The following is a 19,484-nucleotide window of genomic DNA, read 5'->3' on the forward strand; positions in this document are numbered from 1 at the left end:
CTGGGGCAACTTCAGTAGGATCAGAAAGATACTCTTCTGCTGCTTTGAAATCTGTGAGCAGGAACAATTCATTCAGCAGAGCACCCTTGGCCATTCATCTCTATCTGATGATCAAATATATTTTTAATTATCAATCTGAGGTGATTTTTTTTTCCCCCCACTAGACAATACCCAACTGTATTGTAAGAGATGCTGGGATTGGGCCAGAGAATTTGGCAGCAAGATATGGAACATTTGGGCTTTCAACACTTAGGAACATATGGAAAGAGGTTTGGAAGATTGCCACATGGGATGTAACTTGGAAGATACTACATTTCTTCATCCTTTTTTATTGTGGACAGAAGTAGAAGAAGTTTTACTTTTTTGAAGGATCCTAATTCCCGTTCATTTTCTATGATGTACTGCTGCTCTGGAATAAGCCACTATGCTCAGTTGCAAGGTTTGAGCAGAATCAGCTGCATGTTTATGGGCAACTGTAGATGGGCAATTAAAAGGGTATTAGTATTGCAGATCTTTCCAAGTTTTTACCTCCTAATTCATGAGATCCCTCGCAGGTGAACTCACAAAGCTACAGTCTGGTGATCATGGGGTGAAAGAGGCTACCTAGTGCCTGGCCTGAGTCAGGATGTGTGCCATTTACTGAGGTCTTTGAGGATGAGGCCGTGCAGGCGGTCCATCTTTCTTGCTCCTGCTGTGACCATCTGTTTCACTATCACCTTAACGCCCATGGATGGATAGACAGCTCAAGCTGCCTGCCTGCCTCTGGTACACCGTTTCATCATGTGGTTTGGAGCTCCAGCACTGCACTACAAATACAAATGTCACATTTGGGGCAGCATTGGAACGGGAGAGAGGAGCCACCTCCAGCTCAGTGCTCAAGACCGAGCATGTAGGAACCAGCATCATCTTCATACCACTTTAGGGACAGATGCCTCATACCCATGATGGGAGAAGTCTGTGTCTTTCAGAGTTACTGCCTCTGTCAGAAAAGCAGTGCGGGGTTTGCTTTATATTTGGTAACTCATTCAGCATAACCACCGCCTAAGAAAGGTTTTTTAAATGCATTTTTTTGTGGCACAGTTGTGTGCCAGGTTGGGGGACTGCAGCAAACACAGAATTTATTGGAATACACAAACCGGACACCCTTCTTAATTGGCACACAGGCCCTGCATCTTAGTGAATACTAATTAATCTCTCTGACTGGTGGGAAAGCATCGTCATCCTGGTTTAGCGATGAGGGACAAAGACCAAACAGAATGGCAGGGGCTTGTACTGAGTGACAGATAAAGTCACATCAGCCAGAATTGCAGTCATCTTTGGTGTCCTGGATGGTAAATCATCCAAGTTTGCCAAGACTGCATCTGAGCAGGAGGGTGGAGGCACCTGGGGACTCTTCCCTCAGTTCCTGTCCCCAACAGCTCAGTTCAGGGCTGATTGAAGCTCTCATCCCACCCAAGTGCTCAGGTTTCCTTTCCTCCAGAAGGAGCTAAGAGTGATGGGGAGGAGATGTATGCCAGCTCTGCCTTCAGCAGGCAGCTGGAAACCAGCCGGGATATGCATTCACTTCTGGGAACTGGGTAGCACTCTCAGGTCCTGCATTTTTTTTATAGCCTGAATGTTTCTTGCCCACAGATTCATTGTGGCTTTTTATCTTGCATTTTCACGTGACAGTTTTTTTTCAACATGTGCACCCAAATAATGACCACACAGGGCAAGTTCTTGTTATTACTTTGCTAATAGCGTGCTGGGGATCACTAAGATACCTCTAGATTATGAAAGGGATAAGTGAAGGTTAAGAAGAAGACATCTAGAAATGGGAATTCAGCATGGAGCAATTGGAGACCAGAGCAGAGTAAAGAGCATCTCCTCCATGGAGCAATTGGAGACCAGAGCAGAGGAAAGAGCATCTCCTCCAAAGGCATTCAAAGATCTGTGGCAATAGTTCTTGAGGACCAGCCGTGTAAGTCAGGCAAACCCCAAACTGTTTGAATGGGATTTATTTTAGAATTAAACTTCTGTCTTTCTGAATAAAACCTGGGAAAGATTGGGTGAGTTTCAAGCACATTTTTAGCTTTATATCCTGTGGCTGCAGCATTTCTGAGCCAGCTAAAATCTGATTTAGAATGTTTTTAATATTTTGCCGCTTCTCACAGAACATAACCCGATTAGAGATATTTCTACTTTCTGTGGCTATAACGGCCCCAAGTTCTGCTCTTCTGAGTATGCACTTCCCTTCCCGAGTTTCAGTTTTGGTGCCCATGTAGAAATCTTTTTGACCCTAACACAGTTATAGCCATAATTTTCTTATAGAAATTAAAAATTCCTAAAAATAACGTACAGAACAACCTTTCTACAAACCCTAACGTGATGGGGTTTGCATCCTTATTTGCATCTCCATTCTCATCTCTCCTGATCTAAAAGGAGATAAAATGCTCTCCTATGAGCCCATTCCTTCTGTTTGATTAACTGACAGCTATCACAGGTCTTCCTTCATGCTGTTACAGTTTCATTTCCAGATAAAAAAAGATGATGGATATAGAGTTCCTGGATTGTGGCACCACTGCAAAAAAAAATCAGGTTTCTGTTTATACCAAAGGACAGGCAGTACCTCCTTAATCAGGCTGTCTGTTCATTGGAAATCAGCAGATATTTTTGCCTGAAAGCATCTGGCAGTGCAGTGTAGCTCAGTAATAACTGATTGTCAGGGGATCAGGAGGGAAACCCCAGAAGAAAGACTGTAGGCACAGTTAGAAGCACTGGTGAGTAGTTGACATTGGGGGCTTTATCTTGCCCTTTTTTAAAATTTTTTTTTCCAGATTGCCTGAATTTGATGGAGGCTCTTTCATTTAAAAGACAGAAAGACCTACAAATTAAGCAACATCCAGCTCCTAATGTGTGAAACTGCAATTTGCATACATTGTGGCAGCTGCTGAGTCGGTCCTTATTACCTCCACTGGAGTGTTAATTTAGCTACAACTTTCTCATTTATTTAAATGAAAAAGCAGCGGGTGGTTGGCATGCCACATTATCTGTCAGGCAACCTGGGAATCAGGGTGACAGGGCCAGAAAGAGATTTCAATTCAGAGGGACTGCAGGGGTGCTGCCCGCAGGACCAGTGGTCACAGGCGAGCTCAGGGTTGCCCTTGGTCTCCTCTAAAGGTCAGCACTTACCCTAAGAAAGAAAAATATCTATGATGTTGTATTTGGACTGACATAGGGAATAGATAATAGGATTAAACTGGAAGTCTCTCTGTTTCTGGTTTTTTTCTCCCTATATATCCACACTGGCATCGTCTATAGGGATATGATAACCAAAATATCATTACTGGTCCTAACATAATGCAAACTGAATAATCAGCATGTGCAGAGCACCTGGTGTAACGTGGTCCAAACCCACCACCAGGGCCTGAATGCACTCTGCTCCTCTGCTCCAGGAGGAGGAGGAGGATGCCAAGGCTGCCCATGTGGGATGTGCCAGGAGCAGCCGTGGCAGCGAGCCGTGCCGGCATCATCACTGCTGCAGCCAGCCTGGAGGTGCTTCCACACACGGCTGATGCCAAGTGGATGCACGGACATCTCAGAGCTACTCACGTGTGGGAAGCAAAGCAAATGCGAGGTGCTAGTTCCCAAATCAGAGGCTGCCTCTGTCTCCCGGAAAAGAGTCTGAGGAGCCCCAGGGGGTTGCTGGGCCGGGAGGAGCAAAGTGCAGTGGCCACACTGGGGAGTCACCTGTGGGCACTGAGTCAAGCGTGAGGCTCTTCCCAGTGCTGTGCCACCCTTTAGCGACACATATGCGTAAAACTACGTATTTGTCAGCAGAGAATGAGCCAGAGCAAAATGCAGAACGAGGGCGAGAGTGACAGGGGAGAGGCGTTTAGTTCAGCACGTTGGTCACAATATTTCAGTGGCAGCAAGGGAAAAACAACGTCTTGTGTGTCTTGATACCACCCAGAGTCCAGCTGCACTGACACAGGTCTCCTCTCAGGTTCAGCCATAACCGACTGTGGCTGGGGGTGCGCTCGCTGCAAACCCTGCCGTGGCTTCACCTACGGACAATCTGCATGCGCCCACCCATCAAAACAGGCTTTCTGCTTTTGGAAGAACTGTAAATGTTGCGTAGCTCTTCCCAAAGTCTGTACTCAGAAAAACATACTCTTGGAAACTTGGTCAGACTTTTTTCCTAAAGAGAGGGTGTTTTTTCCGACAGGTGAATCACTTGCAGCTGAGATTTAGGAGGGAATCTTGGTTCATGTGAGGCCAGAATGTACAACCGGTGCCATGCATAAATTATTCTAAAACATTAAATTCAACACATATTTCCTAAACACTGATATAATCGCATCAAATGTGTCTCTTCTGTCTCTGACATCTACTTCTTACCGTTGTTTTAAAATACACTGTGTTAAAAGATCACACATTTGTTGTATTGCCACGGATATTCTTCCTTTTGCCATTAACGAAGTTCAGTGAAAACTTTTGTCTTCGCCCACTTCTCAGCCATTCACTTTTATAATTAAAATCACCATGACAACAGATAATGATATCAGAATGAAAGGATTATGACTTAATTACACAAAGAAGGTGAAAACAGGCTTGGCTTACAGCAGAGCGAGCTTTTAATTCTAGCAAAAATATCAGGGCCCTGCTTCACCGCTGTGTTACGGCGTTTGTGTAATCACAAAGTGCTGCCAAGAGCCACCCAGCAGTTGCTCTGCTGCGAGACAGGGTGTCCCGGTTAATTCCGTGAAGTGCAAGAGAAATATTCAGAATTTCATGAGTGATAAAAAGGAATCTGTCTTAAAAGCATTAGTTGGTGTTTTTGTGAAATAGGCTCATTATAGGAATTAGCTTAAGAAACGCACCCATAAAGGAAACATGATTATTAGCATGGTAGCGGAGTGGATTCATATAAATAAAATTCATTACGTGAACACTCCATGTTAACCATCACCATGCTATAAATTGTTCCACATACCAGGAGAACAAGGTAATTTAGGGGATATGGTCCATTTTTATCACAGCTGTGGCATTTCATCAGTTCACTGTTCCATCCTGGCTTCTGTGAAAGCTATAGTATCAGATTGGATATTCTGGTTTCTAAGATAAAGCTGAACTTTTAATGAGAACAATCTGGGAGTTTAGACAACATATATCTTTGTAATCTGATCTACTGAATTTTCTGACGTGAGTAAACTTTATTCACTTCGTTTTTTTCCCTAGTTCTGTTCACAAATTACGTGAAATATGCTTTTTTAAATGATGTCTTAATTTTCCCCCTAAAACCAACAAACTGCTATTAGCAGTTAAGCATTCCTGAAAACTCCCTCCATGGCTTTTGGAAAAACTCTGTAATAAAACCATCAGACTAAAAATCTAGATAAGGAAATACATTTCATTTTTATTTTCTCAGAAGCTGTTATGATCAATCAACGAATTACTATGGTGAATAAATAAATTAATGCCATTTAAAAAGGAATGTTCTGAAAACTCCTTAATGTCTTTCTCAACTAAAAGTATAGGTTCAACATTAATCAATTTTATAACCCTAAATTTTGCTTAATCTTTTTTCCATCCTTGCTTAAACATATGGAGATATAAATAGTGTATTATGGCCCTCTCTATTCCCCTTTGATTTACAGAGTACCAGATCTACAGCTGATGTAAATCAGTGCAGCCTCACTATTCTGGACCAGTTTAGTGGATCTGCTTCTGATTTACATCAACACAAACTAGAAGATAGTCAGGCCTTAAAATATACACGTAATACTTATATTCTGTCAGGAATCCTTATTTTACACATAACTTCAGCTCTTAGCGATCTAGCAAGGGCAGGAGAAACAGTTTGGGGAAATTCCTCTCAGCTGTAGACAGTGGCTTTGGTTTTGAGAGTGACTTGGGTCAATGAGCAACAGCATCTCCCCTGGTGTGGTACCCAGACCTCAGCGGTACGTGGGAGTCAGTGCAATCATCATCTACACTGCGACGGCCCCAGCTGCCCAGAAACAGCTGCGGCACAGAGCTGTGCCTGTCGTGTGCCTGTGGCAAGCTCTAGGGGAGGGATATAGTCCTCTTGGTGGGCTACTGATGCAAGCGGTGGCCGTGCCACCCCGCGGAGGAGCCGGCTGCTTTTTAGCACTGAGTCTGGCAGGCGGCGGGCCAGGCAGCATGCGGGCAGGGGAGAAGGAGAGCAGCACCGGTGCCAGTCAGCTGCGTCCTAATGTGCCCCTGTGCATGACATTAAATCAGCTCCTTCTCCCAGCCAGGAGCCCAGCAAGGGCTATTTATAGCCCTGGCACCTCGCTGCCCGACAGAAGCTCTGTGCTGCTGTATGAGGTCTCTGTTTCCCTCTCCCACGCACTCTCACGGGCACCTGCCGCTCCCAGCGACGGAAAGGTACATTTAAATCCTTCCCCTACTCAGAGCAGGGAAGAGAAAGGAGTTTGGTGCTGAGATGGTCAGGCAGTGTGGGCATGGCAGGGCCAGGCTGCTCCGGGTGGCTGGGTGTGTGGGAACTTTGTGGGCAGGGGTACTTGAATATATGTCTCGGGGAACCCTTAAAGATGCTGGAGAGGGGGCCTGTACATGGCGAGGCAGGGTCAGCTGCGAGGCAGCTGTGTGGGGAGGAGGCTGTAGGACCCATCGTCGGTGCCAAAACAGAAGCCCTCGCAGGTCCTTACAGTGCCTGCTGTCCAGTTCGTAAAGGAAATGTAAGAGATCAATTACTAAGTCAGGATGGGAACCCCTGAACATCACCCAGCTTGGGGTCTGTCTGCAGCTCTGTGGGCTCTGCCAGCGGTGTGGGAACAGGACCAGCCAGCGGATGCAGTAATTCCAGCGTCGGAGGTCTGTGCACGGCAGGGCTTTGCATACTGCACAAGCCTGCAAACATCTAGACTTGCTTCCAGCAAGGAAGCTGGGAGAAACTGTTACTTCTCCCATCAAGGTATCTATATGTACCTATACATCTGATCCTTATCATCAAGAGGCTGAACATTTTTAACATGAGGCTTCAGCAGGGGCTGCAGGTGTGGCACAAATCCGTGTTCGTGCAGGGGCCATTTTGGAGGTGGTGCTGTGGTGATGCCATGGGTTGCCCTGAATTTTCTTTTCTGTGGGTATGGACATGCCCAGATGTTTACTTGGTAGTGATTGCAATTGAAACTAGAGAAATTTATAGGGAAGGCTGGACTCAAACAGTAATAATGGAATGCTGACGTCAAGTTATAAGGGTTTACAACTTGCAATTTATTTTAATTTCACTGCTGAGTGACTGGGTTATTAGACATTTTACTAGCATTTGCTCACCAAATGGATACGTACTTCAGAGTTTTCTGCAAATATTAGCAACTAGAGTTCACAGTCTTTTCTGTTGTAAAAATGCAAATAAAGCACAGTTTGCGCCAAGTTATTAAATTACGTTTCTTTTAATTGTGATACATTCCAATTTCCACTGTATGATATAATTGTTCCAGAAAGCTTTTCCTACACTTGCCAGTATGTTTAGATCAATGCAAAAAGAGAAATCTCTAAGACCTTTGCCAGGCTGCTTAAAGAGCTACTGAAATACATTTTAGAAATACATTTTCCTTCTGCTGGCATCTGTCATTGGAAGTGTAAAAAACTTGTGCATCCCCCTTCTGTGAATGAGCACTTTGCCATTTCAATTAGATTTGATATGTAAGAAAAATGATCTGCACATGTGAACTGTAAAAGAGACGGCTCTGTATGTCTGTATATATTTAGCTTCCATTCTTCTCATGCAATTAATGCACATACTTAGCTCAGACTGGGCTTGGTTATAGGCATTTGTTTGTGAACAGAACTACATCCATTTTCTACTTAAATCGTGGGATTCTTTTGACTGATTTCACTGAGCTTTGAATCAGAGTAAGATTAAGGTCAGGTGAAGGCATATTTGAAAAGATGGCCCACAGGGTCTTTCATTTTCAGCTGCTTTGATTTTTTTCATGAATCTATAACAGTTTAAAGAAAAAAAATATGCCTGGTATTTGCTGAGATAGGATCAATATTAATCCAATCCCATATCTAGGCCTCTGTTTTGGCAGTAAACAGAGCCTAAACCGTCAAATCTTTCCAGAATCATAAACAACCCAAAGGCTTTGAAAACTGATCAAAGCATCTTCAGGTCTCCGATGGTCAAATGCGCTCCCAAACACAGTTCTGAAGCTTTGCAGCCTGCTTGAAAATCTCACTGTTAGGTGTCAAGCTTCTCCTAACCCAAAGAGCCTTATTAAGTCCCTTTTTATTTTTAATTAAGAGCAACGAAATGGGAAAGAAAGTAAATAAGCTACTGGAGAAAGGAGAGGCTGTGCCTGTAGCAGTGCAAGTGGAGAGCCCGCAGGCTCTGCTGGCAGGGGGATGCTTGCAGCAGCAGGGATGCAGTGATGCACTCAGGGGAACACAAACACTGCCACAACTGTCTGCATCGATGGCAGCAGCTTGTAGGTCAGCAGCCTGTTTTTCTGCACTGAGAGCCTCCTTTTACACCACTTGCAGACTGTAACTGGCTGAGCAAGCTCCCATGAGCATGCCTGGCAGCACACATCCCTATGGATAGCTGGCCTATGCTTGGCTATCGCGAGACCTTGGACTGCCTTGACTCAAGCTCCTCAGTATCAGATGGCATGTGTAAAAAAACCACAGGGTGCCACAGGGGCTGAGGCAGGGAAATGGTTAAAATCTCTCTCAGAAGGATTGCTATACTTTATCTTATATAGGCCAATGACATAATTTGATTTGTAGTGCTCACAGTTTCAAAACCCCCAAATTCCTCCTTCCCCGCCAGCAATACATCAATTCAGAACACCTGAAAGGTACCTGCTGTGGGGCTGGTCCTGGGAGATGGGTAGGTTCAGCAAGGAGAGCTCTTTTTCTGACTTTAATGGGAAGCAGCTCACGTCATCTGGCAAACCCAAGCAATTTAAGGCTGAAGTTTTACCTTTACAAGCGATGCAGATGCTTCAGTTCCTAAACTGCACAGTGAGCTTAGGGAGGACTTGGACTTCTGGTTAGAAGCCTTTGAAAACCTGAAAATCCTAAATCTCTAAGTGACTAGCAACTGACAGAATATGGAAAACTTCAGGAAAGGTACCCTGGCTGCTAGTAGCTATGGTGATACTTGAGACGCATCCAAACGCTAACATGTCTAATTATCACAGAGAACCATTTACCTGTATGCCCTCTCAAACTGTATAGACATACATTTTCTAAAAAAAATTGGATATTCTCCCGCTTAATGCTCTGCCACAAGTTTGATTTTTTTATCTGGATAGGATGGATGAAATTAATTCAAGAAATAATATCTACGTGTTCCCCGAAACTGTGAGTGACCTTTCCAGCACAGATATCTAGCCACAGACTAGAGATGCTTTCTAGCCTGACCACTGATAACTATTCTCTGAATTTGCTTTTTTCAGCCAGTTAGGCATCTAACTTTTCTTGATTTAGTCAGTTGATTTCATCATAGTTTGTAATGATATCAGGTAGGACCATACCGGTAACTTCACTCAAGACAAAGTATCTAATTTATCCCCTATTTTCCCTGAAAAAATGAAGAAAATTAGATTGGATTGACACAATTTGTTCTTGATAAATAGGTGCTATAGCTGCTTTTATCGCCTTATTACCCTCAAAATTCTTATAACTCAATCATGTAATCATTTCTTCCGGCATCTTTCCAGGTATCAGAATTAAGAGAATTAAGTTCCTATTATCCTATAGCTATGGGAACATCTATAATTCCCTGGAAGCTTCCTTTTTATATATTATTCTATCTTTTCCTTTTACTAAGGTTAGCGTTATTACTTGCCCTTCTCCAGCACTGCAGGATCTTTTGCACACCTTAAAATCTTGATCTTAAATGCCAGCACAGCCTTCATAATTAAACCCCGAGATTATAACATTATTATCATCTGGGTACTGATTTCTGCCTCACTGTGGCTGTCAGCCAAATGTCATAATGCATACAATTAACAGATTTGCTTCCCAGCTTACTGATAACAAAGGAAGCACAAATAATTCATAGGCAGAGGCACCGGTTCTTTGATGTGACTGAACTCTGATCCTTTCAGCACCTGAAGGGAGGCAGGCTGAAGACAGGGCAACCTCATTAAGGCGAAGAACAAGAAAGAAAGCAAGCAGAGGAGGAAGAGGAGGATGCGGGAGGTGCCCCCTGCGCCGCAGCCCGCTGCCCCATGCTGGCTGCTGTGACCTCTTCTGGGCCAGGTCCTGCAGCTCCCACCCTCCCACCACGGCATGGGAAAGGGGAGATTCCTTGGGACTGGGGAAAAAGAAAAACAAGAAAAATCTATGTCCTGGGCAAAAATACAGAAAAAATAATGTTTCTAATTACAAGGTAGCTTCCCCCCACTCCCCGAGAGGTTAAGGGAAATTCCTGATGAGATACTTCCATCTGGTTTACAGTCCCTTCGCACTGGGGCAGTTCAAAGAGGCTGCAGCGTAACTGAGAATTGAGGACAGCATTTATTTATAGTTTGATAGCCTCATAAAAGCTGTAGAGCTGAGCTCACAGCAGTGCGCTTATTTATGTTTTGAACTGTTCATGCAGCACCCTCCTGCCTTGCAAAACGTATGCTGTAGCTCCTGCATAAAATTATACATGACTCTTCATACGGTTCATGACACAAAGGAGGAAGAAAGAAAAAAAAAAAGTTAAATTAGACTAACAAAACAGCTGATATAAAAATTAAAGTAGCAGCCAGAACTGAAGGAAAATTAACAACCTGACTCTGAAATAAAGTAACATCCAATGAAGATTTGTACCTGAATCCATTTTTCACAATAGAAGAAAAAAAAAATCCCAAAACTCTGAATAAGGCAATAACTCTGATTTCAGCTCCTGGTGACATTACAAAGGATCTGAACCTTGCACTGCAGGTTTTATAATGACAACCCACCCTCTGGCACAATCTCACTATAGTGTCTCACTGCAAATTATATTTGTATCACATTTATCCTTTCTTTTAATATCAATGTACCATCTTTTTTCCTCTGTAACCCAGAGGGGAAAGCAAAGCGGCACCATTTCATTATTACCCTTTAATAGTCTTTCCAGTGATATAAGGGAGAATATTAATATCCTTCCAATGACCTCACCTAAACACTGCAAAAAGCCAGGAGGGGAGTGACAAGTTTGTAGGTAATGCACAGGGATGAATTTCTGGAGTTAATGAAAGGATTTCACCCCTGGGTTTCAATCCTGTTTTCTTTTTAACCTTTTAGCTTCAGCTTTCTCAGCTGTAGGATGGAGAAAGTAGACACATGCAAGTCGACAGCATGATTTTGTTGAGTACGGTTCAGTCAGGAGCTTGGTGTGCTGTCAAAGCCAGGAGATGAAGACGGTGCATTCTTAGAGGAAAGGCAAATACCATCTTCTTGAAAGTGTGAGGTGAGGAGCTCTGCCTGTAGCTGTGGCTGGGGAAGCAGCGTTGCTCTGCAGAGCTCCGTGAGGTGGGTGAAGAGGAGGTCGGGGGGTCGCAGATGATCTTGACTGCAAGGTGGAGACCCCTTGCATGATTCAGCCCAAGGATGAGGCGATGGTTGGGTATGGACCAGCTCCAGGAGAAGGGAGGCCATGCCCCCTTCCACTCACAGGCTGTACATAGCTCTGCTGGTGCTCCTGGGGAGGATGCCCAGAGCTGACCCACCAGGTCTGCGGGGGGCAGAGGAGACCACCCCGCACTGGGTGCACATGGGCAGTGCCCTTCATCGCCAGGGTAGTGGTGTAGGGCTTATCCATCAGATAATTTGTGCCTAAAGCGGTGCATAAATGGCACGAGCTACACTGTTCTTTAAGATTCCTATTGCTAATGTCTTAATGATGAAAGAGAGGAGAAAACGGCTGTGAGTATGTTGTGCCAGATATCCTAATCACTGGTAAATGAACACATAAAATTCGCAAATCTGATGAACGGTGTAATCAAAGACAGAGTTGCTCTTAAGAAAGCTAAATTAACAGTGAAAGAAAACTTGAAGGTGACCAGCAAAGGAAGTGAAATCATAACTCACTTCTACATGCTGCTGCTTCCTGATCTGTGCAAAAATCTGGGAAAGATGATGATGATTAGTCATCTCACTTGTTCTTCACATTAAAAATGCACATTTTGTCCATTATGGAAAAGCTGGAGGATTTGTGAAGCTCTGACATCACAAAAGAGAAAGAAGAGAAGTTGATCAGTTTGGAGGAAAAACCCTGGTTAGTCAGCTTGCTGAACAGGATTGGGGTCTTGTTGGTAGTTATTAACACTTTCATCCAGATGGAAAGTGAACAACTGGCTAAAGACACTACAGCTCATCTGCTTGAAATATGTGTGCTTATGATACATGATCTTTGAGATGTGGTGTGGTTCCTTTATCAAAGTGCAGTGAAGATCAAGTATTGTGTGGTGATACAACAACACAAGGGGGGGGGGAAATAAACTGCCCATCTAATTATCATGTAGGGCAATTCTCTATCTCAGAAAAGCCTTCTACTGACTGTAAGGACTGCTCCAGAGGCACTTGATGCAAGATTAAGACCTATGTTTTCTAGATTTTGGAAATACCATGGCTTTATTTTTTATATTAAACTTACTGCCTTTGATTGATTTTTAGAAGTACCATAAGAAGAGCTCAGAGCTTGGCACACACTCAGACTATGAAGTTAATGTTTTGTCTTCCAAATCCATTTTTAAAATCTGGTAATAACCCAGATTCATTTCTCTGATTTGTTGCTTCTACTTACCAATTTGGAATATGGAAAGAATTGATAAAATCAAGGAAATGCTAGTTTTCAAGCATGCCTAGCTTTTAATTTAGCACTCAAAGTGAGGGATCTATGTAATTTGCTAAAACAGAATGATGACTACTTCTAAAAACAACCGAACAGCTAAAAGAGTAGGTCTGAGATTGATGATGTATCTGTAGATTTCCTTTTCACCTGGGAAATAACTATGGTATTTTTAAAAAATCCATCTATCTAGATCTGCAGAGAAATCTGGACCGTTTGTTAAAATACCTTTAAGTGGATTTAAATAATGTCATATACTCATTTTTTATGTTCATACCTATTTCTTTAATGAAACTAAGACTACGCTGTGTGCTTCCAGGATGTGAGAAAACTGGTTCAATCCGCCATACAAGACCACAATCCTGCAAATATTTAAGCTGGTGAGGAATGTTACTAATTCAAATAGTCTCATTAAGCAATTCATAGCCTGTTTCCAATGTGTTTCAGACATGGTTATACCACAGCTTTAGGACTTGTTCGTGTATTGGTGATTCATGACATGAATCAAGGGATGCATTTCCACAACAGAACTGCCTCCTTCCCACATTAGAGACAAACACTTTGTTAAGGGCTGGTGTCCCTCAAGTGATGGGGAACAATCACTCTCCCATTGACAGCTCTACCAGTGTACCTCATGTTCTGCAGCTTGCTGATCTGAACACCAGACAGGTTCAGTAAAGCCCACCCCCACCCCCCCCCAAAAAAAACCAACAAAAAAAACCAACACAGAAATGGGACCAATAAGTTCCTTCTGTTTTCCCATAAATAAAACTAAAGGGAGTATGTGAATAATTATATTTTAATTTAAAATCCCATTTGAGCTTACAGTAAGTGGAACCAAACCTCTGTGAATCTGCTGCACTTAAACATCTCGCTGAGAAGCAGGAGGACAGCTCAACAGCTGGACCCTATTTACTAATCCTTTGTTTATCCCAAAGCAAGCCAGTAGCAACCCTGTAGGAACCAGTGACCTACACTTTGGTGTGAAAGAGTAAAGAATCTGGCCAGCTGGACCAAGTTGCTTCCTGCCAATTCCACCGCATACCTCAGGGGTGGAAGCTGTCCCTGCCTGCATCACTGCCTTGGCTCCCTCAGCTCGAAGCCTGGGCAGAAAGCTACTGGTAAATTGAGGTGTGATGGGGCCGGGACAAATCTGTTGGTAGAGCAATGAGGTTGCAGCTTCCTAACTGCTTTGCAGAGGGCTTGCAAATTAAAATCACGCTGCAAACTGGTAGCCAAGTCTGGTGGTAAAGCACAGTATTAAACCCAGCCAACTGGGTTGTACTAGTGGCTTTATTTCCCACCCGCTTTGCAGAGGTGGAAAAACTGTAAAAGCTAATGAGAGAAGCAAGATTCATGTTTTTGCATTTTTTTAATCTTGTAAAACCCTTTTCTGAAGGCTCTGCTCAGGCATAGCTCCTGGTTTGAGGGGAGCAGTGAGCACTGGAAGGGCACCGCTCCGCTGTAGCTGTCTGACATAAGGGGCTGTTGGAAACGTAAGGTACTTTCAGCATCTAAGCAAGGACTAATGTCCTTCAGGTGCATGTCGGAGACAAAACTTGAATAGCTGAGGGATTAAGGGCCTGATCTAGACTTTATTAAATTCAGTGGAAAACTTTCCCTCAATTTTAATAGGCTCCGGATCAGGATCAGGGAATAGAGGGACAAAGCAGCTGGAAAAGACTGTTTTGAAGAGAAATCTGATTTTCTTTAAATAATCACAAAACCTCAGGGGGAGGATTGGATACTGAAGATCATTTGAAGTGTTGATTTTAATTTTATTTTGTCTTAGAGTACTTGAGCCTGAGACCTCACCGTAATTTTGCATACTTTTTATGCATTACTGATTTGTATCACATCCTATGGAAGGCTATCTTTAGATATTAACAGCAGTATAATTTGTTCTTAGTGGACAATGTTATGCTTCTACCTCTAGAAACATTTCTGATGAAGACCTAGAATTCTGAGGAGATTTACAAACAGGAACTTTGGAGATTAACCATGGATCATAAGGGTGAGGAGAAAAGAAAGCAGCGCCATGGCTTGACTTTGTTGGAACAAGTAAAGAGAATGAAAGAATCAACAGAGATCATTGATGTTGTCCTGGTGGCGGAAGGTGAGAAATTCCCCTGCCATAAGGTGGTGCTGGCTGCCTTCAGTCCCTACTTCAAAGCCATGTTTACCTGTGGCTTGGTGGAATGCACACAGAGGGAAGTGGTGCTGTACGACATCTCCGCAGAGAGCGTGTCCGTGATACTCCATTACATGTACAGCGCCGACCTGCGCCTCGCTGATCAGAACGTGCAGACTGTTGCGCTTGCTGCTTATTTCATGCAAATGGAAGATGTTTTCAGTATGTGCCAGAAGTACATGATGGACCATATGGATGCTTCCAACTGTGTGGGCATCTACTACTTTGCCAGCCACATTGGGGCAGAAGATTTAGCTGATCAAGCGAGGAAATACTTGTATCAGCATTTTGCTGAGGTGAGTTTACAAGAAGAAATATTAGAGATTGAATTCCAGCAGCTGTTGACTCTCATAAAATCAGACGATCTGAACATTTCCAGGGAGGAAAGCATTCTGGACCTCGTCATTAGATGGGTCAAGCACAGCAGGAAGTCACGAGTAGAGCACCTTACTGAGCTCCTGAAGCAAGTGAGGCTGGTACTTGTCAGCCCTTCCTTTCTTGTGGAAGCCCGGAAAAGGAACACAATGATCCTGTGCAATTCTGAATGCAATGACATGTTTGAGGAAGCACTGAAAACCATCAAACTATCCAGCCACCCTTCTCTCAGCCTGCGTTACGGCATGGAGACTACGGATCTCTTACTCTGCATTGGCAACAATTCTTTCGGCATTAGGTCAAGACATGGTAGCTATGCAGATGCCAGCTTTTGTTATGCTCCTGCGACACAAAAGACTTACTTCATTTCCTCTCCAAAGTATGGCGAGGGTTTAGGATGTGTTTGCACGGGTGTTGTCACTGAGAAAAATGATATTATTGTGGCAGGCGAGGCAAGCGCTGTCAAAATGTCTAGACAAAAGACCCGGAACATCGAAATCTATAGGTATGTACCCTTTGTCAGAAAACCCCAAATTATTTAAAAAAATTAAATCAAATAATATTTCCGGGGACAAAATAAGACCATTAGAAAAAGCGTTCTTTACTTGAAAGTTTTCCCAGAGATTTTGATTACTCTAATCAATTTGTCACGATTTTTCTTTATAGCACTGAATTATATACATATAACCAAATCTTGATGCTTTTTCTCCTGAAAGAAGGAGGATTTACTCCAGTGGCATCTCTGTGTAAATGAGTTTGGTTAGATCCTACATCAATGTATGTGGATTTCACATTGTCCTTACCCAAATCTCAACATTTTCCTAGGATACTCTTTTCTAGGTTATTAGCAGGGCAAAACAAATAAAGTAAATGACCGAAAGAGTCCAGTAAGACAGGGAAAACACACTTCTCTGTTGATGTTGATGATAGAGATTAAAGGATAATGACTGATAGCTTTAAATTTTCATTCTGTTTTTGCTCATATCTCTTTCAGATGCACCCATTTTAAAGAAAACCAGACATTTTCTGGATTAAAGATAAAATTTAAAAATGGTGACAGCATTTTCAAATACAGATACCTAAATTTAAGGAAGTAAATCCATACTGAGGCAGATGAAGTGGCCTTTTCAGCAGTGTTGAGCTCTTGCTCTTCCCACTAACTTCAGTGGAAATTATGATTGAGCAGCACATGTAGAAATAAGGTATTTCTTAACCTTAATTACGGTCAAATATCTTTGAAAGGATGCCTAGGCTTCCTCATACTAAAAATGCTTGGTCTTGCAAACATTGGCCTCAATTTTATAACTTCTCTGTGAATGAGAAAGCTCCTCTTGTCGCTGTGCCCCTGTCTGAATAAACATTGACAATGAAGAGGGTAACATTTCAAAACAAGCTGATGGGACCTCAGTGAACCAGAGCACTTACAACTTTGGATTTTCCTACAGATACCACCAGCAAGGAAACCAGTTTTGGCACTGCCTGTGCACCACTGAGCTCCGTGAACTCTACGCATTGGGCACTATCCATAACGACCTCTATGTAATAGGAGGGCAAATGAAAGTGAAAAATCAGTATCTGGTCACAAACTGTGTGGAGAAGTATTCCATGGAGCAAGGCACCTGGAGAAGCACGGCGCCTCTGCCAGTACCGTTAGCCTGCCATATGGTGGTGACAGTGAAGAATAAGCTCTACGTGCTGGGTGGATGGACACCACAGGTCAAGAAACATGCTAGTTGTTTTGTTTGTGTACTAACAAGCAGTGTTGTGTAATTTTATGGTGCTTCTTGCGTAGGAAGAGTACATCAGTGATAACAAGAATGAATTGCTCACATTCCTCTGATTAAACATCTTTTGTAGGAAAACCAAACAGGGTGAAGAAGAAGAATATCCATCTTAAGGCATCCTCACTGTAAATACCAACTTCAGCAAGGGCAGTTCTTTCATAGGCATGTGCACAGTGAGCAAGAGTTTAAAATGCATCTCCTGTGTCAACATGGGTTCCAGCCTTTCTTTTCTTATTTACCATTCTCTTAATTTCTCTAGTTGTCAGTAAATAATGGTATTTGAATCATACAGGGGCCTTGTCTTCAAAAAGCGTGCACACAGGTGAATTTCAGACAGACTTATATATGAGATTTAAAGCTCACCTCAATATCTCAGGAAGCTTTCTTGGTTGAATAAAGTTAATTTATTTGATTCTCATTATATTATATTTTAAATGAAAAGTCAAAGCATTCTCTGGAAAACAGATTCCTTTAATCAATCCATTTATTTGTTTCAGTTGCTTTGCTCGGCCATGTAAAGCTTTAACAGGAATTTTCAGCAGGGCCACGGGTACCGTATTCAGTCGTACAGGGAATACACAGACCTCTGCTACAAGGAAGATGGATGTTAGGAACACTGCTTGCTCTCTCCAGCTGCTCCCAGTGCAAAATATCTTTTTTAAGAGCATAGCCCATTCTTATTTACTGCTTGATGCAGTTTAAATTTGAGCATTCAAGATAAAGCCCCACATTTACTTAACAATGAAGTAAAGCATCTGTAATCCTTATTGCCAACAGCAGTACGTTCAGGCTGTCATCACATCTCATTGGTTTGTGTTCTCTTGAAATAAATTACTGTTTAAAGCATTTAAAAGTGAGATGCATTCAGCAAACAAGATTTTCACCTCTTTGAATATCCTGAGTGCAGGGGTCCCCAAAGGAGACAACAGAAAGATCAGAGAGTATTTCTGATGCTGAAACAAGTGAGCAAGGTTACCCCACTATTTAAAGAATTAAACCATAAAAACACTTAATGTGGAAACAATCTGAAAAAACTTGAACTGAAAGAGATGTCATATAACAAAGACAGATGTTGAAGTCAGACAATCAGCTTTGTCTTTCTTAATAGTTCTCCAGAACAGATTGTAAGAGGGAAAAGTGGCTTAGAAACACAAGTCAGGAATACCGAGCCTAGAATGGTTTTAAAAAAAATACAGGAACCTCAAAACCACCTGAAGTGCATACCTGCTGACCAGTACTATCAGTAACAACACATGGGGGTCTGAGTTTATATATAAATAGGCTTGAGATGAGCAGATTAAAGTAATTGATTAAAACCCATAATTTTGTAAGATTAGGGCGTACCTGAACAGATCAGAACAAATCGGCTAAAGCTCTCCAAAAAGTGGTTCAAGACCGGCACTGCAGAGTGCTGAATTCTTCTGGTGCCACGTATCTCCCACGCTCACCTGTCAGATGTAGTGACCGCACGCGTGGGGCTACCACAGCTGCACAGTGAAAGCAAATTAGTTCTTCCAGCCAGGAGCTGTCCCCATGCTCCAAGAGCACTGAATGTTCTGTCAATCCTGAACAAATGCTAACGACGCAGCATTGATAGACTGTCATAAATGCATGTGTCCATTACAGGACAGAGATAAATACATGTTCCCTTCCCACTCGGGCTTTGCAATTGAAACAAGGCAAGACAAAGTCAAGCCAGGACATAAAATGACAGCTTAGGAGGGCGAGGGCGCAACTCACAGCAGCATTGCTCTGGCTCAGTGTTGGTCTGGCCTCGCTGACGCCAGCGGAGTTAAAAACCTAAGCTACTCCAGCCCTGGTGACTGGGGGCTCTTAAGATGGAAGGAAGTGCTTGGTGAGGCTGAGAGAGGAAGGTTTCAGACCCCGAGACAGGGAGAAGGGCTGCTGGATGTTATGTTTTCTGTACATAAAGAGCACAGGGTGCGCTGTGAGGTGAACGTTACCACAAAAATGATGTGAATTTACAGCATGTCAGAAGGTGCCTGCTCCTAAGTATATGCTTACTCTGTGCTGAAAATACCTCTTTCAGGGAATAAGTTTGTGTTTCACGCTTACCATGGAGGAAGACGTGCCCCTGGGCCCTCACAGGGAGTAACCATGGGGCTATACATTTACTTTCTACTTTGCCTCCTACTATCTTGTCTGTGACATTAATGTTGGAAAGGCCTTTTGGCAAAGAAAAATAACAAGCAAAGCAAGAACACATATAACACCAACACAAGCAAGCAAAGTAGTTCTCTCCTTCTCACTCTCTATGTGAAACCTTTCATCCCAAAATATTTCAGGATCCTCCCCCCACAGCCTA

At 42.9% G+C, this 19,484-nt stretch overlaps 2 protein-coding genes across 4 annotated transcripts in view; one reads left to right on the plus strand and one right to left on the minus strand.

Moving 5' to 3' along the window:
• The window catches only part of MGLL (monoglyceride lipase), a 107,333-nt gene that overhangs the window by 74,929 nt on the left and 12,920 nt on the right, over positions 1–19,484 (minus strand). The window lies entirely within an intron of this gene.
• KBTBD12 (kelch repeat and BTB domain containing 12) overlaps positions 13,558–19,484 on the plus strand; it is a 35,168-nt gene continuing 29,241 nt past the window's right edge. The window contains exons 1-2 of the mRNA XM_005230008.3: positions 13,558–15,879; positions 16,820–17,090. Coding sequence (XP_005230065.1) covers positions 14,810–15,879; positions 16,820–17,090 — 1,341 coding nt within the window. The 5' untranslated portion in view covers positions 13,558–14,809. The remainder of the gene's footprint in view (positions 15,880–16,819; positions 17,091–19,484) is intronic.

This window comes from Falco peregrinus, chromosome 5 (assembly GCF_023634155.1).
Source record: "Falco peregrinus isolate bFalPer1 chromosome 5, bFalPer1.pri, whole genome shotgun sequence".
Lineage (NCBI taxonomy): Eukaryota > Metazoa > Chordata > Aves > Falconiformes > Falconidae > Falco > Falco peregrinus.